At 19.6% G+C, this 7,726-nt stretch overlaps 2 protein-coding genes across 2 annotated transcripts in view; one reads left to right on the top strand and one right to left on the bottom strand. All coding sequences in view use genetic code 6, as the record gives it.

Moving 5' to 3' along the window:
* TTHERM_001327900 (hypothetical protein) overlaps positions 1–753 on the bottom strand; it is a gene marked incomplete at both ends in the record, with an annotated part of 3,389 nt that extends 2,636 nt beyond the window's left edge. Inside the window, 3 exons of the mRNA XM_012797357.1 lie at positions 1–123; positions 608–657; positions 715–753. The exon at positions 1–123 is cut by the window's left edge and continues 102 nt beyond it. Coding sequence (XP_012652811.1) covers positions 1–123; positions 608–657; positions 715–753 — 212 coding nt within the window. The remainder of the gene's footprint in view (positions 124–607; positions 658–714) is intronic.
* Positions 754–1,268: 515 nt separating this feature from the next.
* On the top strand, positions 1,269–7,416 carry TTHERM_01327890 (kinase domain protein; the record flags this gene model as incomplete). The annotated part of the gene is made up of 11 exons (XM_001014555.2): positions 1,269–2,181; positions 2,236–2,421; positions 3,009–3,058; positions 3,278–3,349; positions 3,411–3,859; positions 5,144–5,233; positions 5,561–5,650; positions 5,978–6,067; positions 6,397–6,486; positions 6,816–6,905; positions 7,233–7,416. The coding sequence occupies 11 exons, from the start codon at positions 1,269–1,271 to the stop codon at positions 7,414–7,416; spliced, it is 2,304 nt and encodes a 767-aa protein (XP_001014555.2).
* Between the last annotated feature and the right edge of the window lie 310 nt (positions 7,417–7,726).

The raw sequence follows: 7,726 nt of genomic DNA, 5'->3' as shown, positions 1-7,726 counted from the left end.
CTCCGAAACAAATAAACAATAAACTTTATTTACCCAAGATCAAGTGTCAAATTTGAGAGATTAGTGCAATTTCCTAAAGCCTAATTTAAGCCTGAAATACCTTAATCATCAATTTAATTTCCACTTTTTAAATATTGAAGAAAAAATATATAATTACTAAGTTATTTAAAAGTAAAAAGTGATGAAATTATAAGAAATCAATTTCTAATAGTAAAAGTAAAAATGCTGAAAATATTAAAAAATGAGTGAAATTATGAAAGAAAGAATGAATAAATAAAAATATAATTTCAATAAAAAAGTAAAAGATATTAATAAATCTAATAAAAAGTTAATTAATGAATTAAAAATGTTTAATTGTTTTAAATTCATTTTTATCAATAAAAATATCATAATCCAAAATAAATAAACTGTTTAAATCAAATAAAAGTGTTAGAAGGAAAAAATGTAAAAAAAAAAATATATAATGAATTTAAAAAATTTAAAGTGAATAAAACTGCTAAAATAATTTTTTTTTAAAATAATATATGAAAAGAGGTGATGATTTCTATTAGAAAAATAATATTTTTAATAAACTGAGCATTAAATATATAGAAAGTATTAATAATACCTCAGATCAATATGGAGAACCTAATAAGATTAAAGTGAAGAGTTTAAAATCTTTTTATATTAGTAAAAATAAATTTAAAGTATATTAATAAAAAAACAAGAAATTACTTCTTCTAATTTATTATAATATTTAATCTATTATATCATTTATTTATTTTTTCAAAAATATTGAAAAGCAACTTATGAAAATTTAATTAATTATAAATAAAAAAACAAATAAATAAATAAATTAGATTAATTTATAAATTTGCTTATATTAAGAGAAATTACAAAAAAGATAGTGTAACTTTCATTATTAAATCTTAACATTTCTATTTAAAATGTGTACTTAAAAATATAGTAGCAAATATATAGAGAGAGATTGGATATAATAGATAGTGAGAATACGAACTTACTGGGATAAAAATTTTTTAACATATTTATCAGTATTTTTATATTTACAACTCGAAAAGTTAAAAACACTGTAAAATATAATTTTAAAAAATATTTAATAATCAATAGATTATTATGAAAAAATATAAAACAAATAAAGTTGAATATAAAAAGGCTCTTTAAATATTAAGTAAATTATGCTTTTTTATGAGAAGATAATTTTTATCGATTATAAGAAAATTATTTTGATAAAATGTTAGAAAATTTTATCTATTGTTAATTTTATAAAGATGATTAATCCATCCTTTAATTTTTATTATAAGATATTATTTTATCGATTTTAAAAACTATTGTTTTCTTATTTATTTATCTCAATAAATAAATATTATTTTATTTTGTTTTTTATTTCATTAAATTAAGTTAAAATAGAACCTATAATAAATATATATTTATAAAAAAATAAAGTGAAATTGATTATTTTATATTAATTATTATTAAATTATTTTGTAAGCAATTAATAGAATAAATTTAATTTTTATGCTTAACGGGTAAATCAAAAACTGTTTAAATCTTCTTGTTATTTTTAATTAATTATCAAAAAAAAAGAATCATTCATATATAATTACTTTTTCAGTTAACAAATTTTTACAATTAAATTAAAAAAACAAAGAAATTAATTAAAAGAAAAGAAAGAAAAAAAAGGTAAATAAAAAAAGATTTAATTAGAAAATAAAATATATTATTCAAATTAATTTAAAAAATATTTTTTCTTTTACGCTAAATATTATAATTATTTTTTATATTAGCAATTGCTACTAATCATGTAACAATAACAAGATATTCAGCTTAAATATGAAGCACCTGCAGAAAAATTTGAAGAAATTTTTGAGGAATACTTGTAGAAACATAAGAAAAGTATGATTTTTGATTCAGATGAACTAATATCGATTTACAATGAGCTTCAAAAGGAGAAGATATACTTAACATCCTACATTTCACAAGGTGGTTTTGGATGTATTTTTGAGGCTAAGCACAATGAAGAAATAGTAGCTATCAAATGTAGCAAAACTAACTTTCAAAAAATAGAAGAAGAAGAAAAAATACTGAATTTGTTAAAGGATACTCCTTATGTTTTTAAATTTATCAAAGGGTTTACAAACTAAAAAAAATCAAGATACTATCAGATTTCTAAAAGATATTCATGTAAAAATTTATATTTTTTTCTTAATAGTTTTTTAAAAATATTAAATTTTATAGGCAATCTTAAAGAAATTATGAAAAGCTTCTTTGACTAGAGAAAAACTCTACCACTAAACTAAATAATTGGTTTTGCTATTCAGATGTCAACAGTCTTTGAAAAAATTGAGTAGAATAAGTTGCTTCATTCTGATATTAAACCTGAGAATATCCTTTATGATAGCTAAGAAAAATGTTTTTATCTAAGTAAAGTTCTAACATTATTTAAAATTTTTAATAAAGAAACTTTTAAAACAGACAAACAAATAAACATATATTGTAAATTCATTTAATCTTACCCCCTTCTAAAAATGTGTTTACAATTAACACTAATTTAATAAATTTTGCCCATAATTTTGAAATTTTCATTTCTAAAAGCATAAAAAAAGCAAATTTACATATTAAGCTAAATTAAAAAAATTTATTGGTTAGTTTTAAATCTTTTATAATTTATTTATTATTGATATAACATACCAATCAAAACTCTAATTGCATATCAAACCACTAGATTTTTTATTCAAGTATTTTTAAATCTAAATAAATGAATTCGTTCTGTTAATTAAATTAAATTTTATAAATTTAACACTTATTTATAAAAATTTACATTATTTTTTAAAATATTTGTGATTTAATCATTAGAATTAATATAATTTTGAATTATTTAAGTATATATTTCTTAATAAATAAACTAATATTTTTAATTTATAAGATTTACTTTTAAGATTATAATAAATATTTCATTTTTTAAATTAAGAAGTTTATTTTAACCTAAATTCTTATATATTATTTAAAAGGTGATTATGGAGAGTCTAAATAATTTTAAAATGGATCAAAAACTTACGATGTAATCAATTTATTTATTTATTAATTTATTACTATTCAAATTTATTTCAGCTTTCTTCATTTTTAGATTTTAAATACTTACTTTTAAAAATTTAATTTATTAAAATTTATCAAAAGTTCTTCATTTTTCTAATATTTATAAATTTCTTTATACTCTTAATATATTAAATTTTATTTCGATATGAATTTATTTTTATTTTACATTCTTAATCTTTAAAAGCTCAAAGGGTATACACCAAAATATGCAGCTCCAGAAATTACAGATATATAAAATGGTATCTTCAATATCAAAGTAAATCTTTTAATTATTTTATTATATATTTACTTATTTTTAATTAAATTTTAATTTAAAGTATGACATTTATGGCTTAGGAGTAATTCTCCTTGAATTAACCCTTGGAAAGTTTCTAGAAGACTCAGATTGTTCTTTTATCAGAAATGGATCACTACCAAAATATATAAGCAAAAATGCTTTATATTAAGATATTAACTAAATCATAGTTAAAATGCTTGAAAAAATGCCTTCGAATAGAATTGGTTCATTTGAACTAACTAAAAAATTAAATGAGCTAAGACTAAAGCTAGAAAATTAGTTCATTTGTGCAGTATAAGACAAATTGGATTTTACTGAATCTAATATGATGATTTCAAAATTCAGACAATCTTTTCTTAAATTTAACTACACATGCAAACAAAGTGAAGTCAGATTAGATAAGTACAATTTTGAAAGTTACAGAAATCTCTCTAAAATCTAGGAATGCATAGCAAAGAGGCTTGTTCATGACTTAAATCTTAATTTCAGGTATTAATAATATTATTTAATAATTTTAAGTATTTTTAAAAAATTTCATTTTAATAAATTATTCTTAAAAATAAATTCTTTAAATAGCATCAAATTTTAATATTTTTAATTTATTAAATTGATATTTTCTCCTAAAATAAATCTAAATTATTATTTTATAATTATTTTTAAATTACTAAATAAAAATTTAGAAATTGGTTATTTTTTCATAATTTTAATTTGATTATTATTTGTGAATAGATTTTAATTCGTAAATAAATCCACTTATTTTTATTTAAATAAAGTTTTATTTTATCAAAATTAGTATAAAGCAAAATATTGAAAATGCAATTTATTTTATACATCTTTTTTGTTTCATACTTTTGAGATATAATGTTATTAAAAATTTTAATTGCTTAATAAAATGAAATGAAAAATAGAATTAATCAATGAATTGAAAATAAAACATATAATTTTAGTAATTATTTTATTTAAATTTGCATAATTAAATACTTAAATTTTTATTTACTGTAGAAATAAAGAAAGATTTTTACAAATATTGAGAGTAAAAAAAATTTTTTTTAAACTTAAAAATCTGCCATTTTCGCCCTTATTCGGTTGGCCGGTTGATGGGTCTAACCGAGGGAATAAGGTAATAAAATTGAGAAATTTTTTGATAAAAGAAATTTAATTATGAGATAAATTAAATATAAAATAAAAAAAGAAGATTTCTAAATATTAATTTTAGGTTAAAACAATTTTGAACCTATTAAAAAATTTTAATAGATTTTTCATTCGTTAAATAAAATATTTATAAATTTTGCAAATTAGCTATTAATAAAAAAGTTTTAATTTTTAAGAAAGTATATATTTATCATAATAAATAATTATAAAATCAAAGTTGTAAATTATTATGTGAGCTATCAAAATAAAAAAATTACCTAAGATTCAAAACTATTTTATATAAAAATTAATAATAGATTATTATAATTTTTTTATCTTTTTTAGAAAAAAAATTAAAAATATTTTACCTTTTTAAATTTAAACTAAAAATTTTAGTTCCCAAAACTATCATTTTAATTTATGTATTCTCATAAATTGTTTTTTGATTTTTTTGTTTAATTTTTGTGCATCTAAATTTATTTGTTTACGAATTGAAACAATTATTCCAATTAATTGAATCAAAAATAAATAAGCACTTTTCAATATGTTTAGCAAAATCATTCATTATTAACCCATTTATTAATTACTTTTCTATTTTATTTTCATTATTTTCAACAAATTCATTATTTATTATTTTCATAGCTATAATAACCTTGGTGCAGATGGAGCTAAGAACATTGGAATGAGCTTGGAGAAGTGCCAAAATATAACATCTTTGAATCTCAATCTCTAGTAATTTAACTAACTATCAATTTATTTAGTTTGTTTTAATTAATACATTTGTGAAATTGAAACTTAAAACAAATGGGTTTGGAGAATTAATTGATTGATTGATTCACAGCTCATAAATTGTTTTTTGATTTTTTTGTTTAATTTTTTTTGTGCATCTAAATTTATTTGTTTACGAATTGAAACAATTATTCCAATTAATTGCATCAAAAATAAATAAGCACTTTTCAATATGTTTAGCAAAATCATTCATTATTAACCCATTTATTAATTACTTTTCTATTTTATTTTCATTATTTTCAACACATTCATTATTTATTATTTTCATAGGGGTAATAAGCTTGGTGCAGATGGAGCTAAGAACATTGGAATGAGCTTGGAGAAGTGCCAAAATATAACATCTTTGAATCTCAATCTATGGTAATTTAACTAACTATCAATTTATTTAGTTTGTTTTAATTAATACATTTGTGAAATTGAAACTTAAAACAAATGGGTTTGGAGAATTAATTGATTGATTGATTCACAGCTCATAAATTGTTTTTTGATTTTTTTGTTTAATTTTTTTTGTGCATCTAAATTTATTTGTTTACGAATTGAAACAATTATTCGAATTAATTGCATCAAAAATAAATAAGCACTTTTCAATATGTTTAGCAAAATCATTCATTATTAACCCATTTATTAATTACTTTTCTATTTTATTTTCATTATTTTCAACACATTCATTATTTATTATTTTCATAGTTGGAATAACCTTGGTGCAGATGGAGCTAAGAACATTGGAATGAGCTTGGAGAAGTGCCAAAATATAACATCTTTGAATCTCAATCTATCGTAATTTAACTAACTATCAATTTATATTTAGTTTGTTTTAATTAATACATTTATGAAATTGAAACTTAAAACAAATGGGTTTGGAGAATTAATTGATTGATTGATTCACAGCTCATAAATTGTTTTTTGATTTTTTTGTTTAATTTTTTTTGTGCATCTAAATTTATTTGTTTACGAATTGAAACAATTATTCCAATTAATTGCATCAAAAATAAATAAGCACTTTTCAATATGTTTAGCAAAATCATTCATTATTAACCCATTTATTAATTACTTTTCTATTTTATTTTCATTATTTTCAACACATTCATTATTTATTATTTTCATAGGGATAATAAACTTGGTGCAGATGGAGCTAAGAACATTGGAATGAGCTTGGAGAAGTGCCAAAATATAACATCTTTGAATCTCAATCTATCGTAATTTAACTAACTATCAATTTATATTTAGTTTGTTTTAATTAATACATTTATGAAATTGAAACTTAAAACAAATGGGTTTGGAGAATTAATTGATTGATTGATTCACAGCTCATAAATTGTTTTTTGATTTTTTTGTTTAATTTTTTTTGTGCATCTAAATTTATTTGTTTACGAATTGAAACAATTATTCCAATTAATTGCATCAAAAATAAATAAGCACTTTTCAATATGTTTAGCAAAATCATTCATTATTAACCCATTTATTAATTACTTTTCTATTTTATTTTCATTATTTTCAACACATTCATTATTTATTATTTTCATAGGGATAATGAGCTTGGTGCAGATGGAGCTAAGAACATTGGAATGAGCTTGGAGAAGTGCCAAAATATAACATCTTTGAATCTCAATCTATAGTAATTTAACTAACTATCAATTTATTTAGTTTGTTTTAATTAATACATTTGTGAAATTGAAACTTAAAACAAATGGGTTTGGAGAATTAATTGATTGATTGATTCACAGCTCATAAATTGTTTTTTGATTTTTTTGTTTAATTTTTTTTGTGCATCTAAATTTATTTGTTTACGAATTGAAACAATTATTCCAATTAATTGCATCAAAAATAAATAAGCACTTTTCAATATGTTTAGCAAAATCATTCATTATTAACCCATTTATTAATTACTTTTCTATTTTATTTTCATTATTTTCAACACATTCATTATTTATTATTTTCATAGGGATAATAAACTTGGTGCAGATGGAGCTAAGAACATTGGAATGAGCTTGGAGAAGTGCCAAAATATAACATCTTTGAATCTCGATCTATGGTAATTTAACTAACTATCAATTTATTTAGTTTGTTTTAATTAATACATTTGTGAAATTGAAACTTAAAACAAATGGGTTTGGAGAATTAATTGATTGATTCACAGCTCATAAATTATTTTTTGATTTTTTTGTTTAATTTTTGTGCATCTAAATTTATTTGTTTACGAATTGAAACAATTATTCCAATTAATTGCATCAAAAATAAATAAGCACTTTTCAATATGTTTAGCAAAATCATTCATTATTAACCCATTTATTAATTACTTTTCTATTTTATTTTCATTATTTTCAACACATTCATTATTTATTATTTTCATAGGAGTAATAACCTTGGTGCAGATGGAGCTAAGAACATTGGAATGAGCTTGGAGAAGTGCCAAAATATAACATCTTTGGATCTCAA

The sequence above is a fragment of the Tetrahymena thermophila genome (assembly GCF_000189635.1).
Source record: "Tetrahymena thermophila SB210 genomic scaffold scf_8254660, whole genome shotgun sequence".
NCBI lineage: Eukaryota > Ciliophora > Oligohymenophorea > Hymenostomatida > Tetrahymenidae > Tetrahymena > Tetrahymena thermophila.
This window is presented reverse-complemented; position numbering and strand designations above follow the sequence as displayed.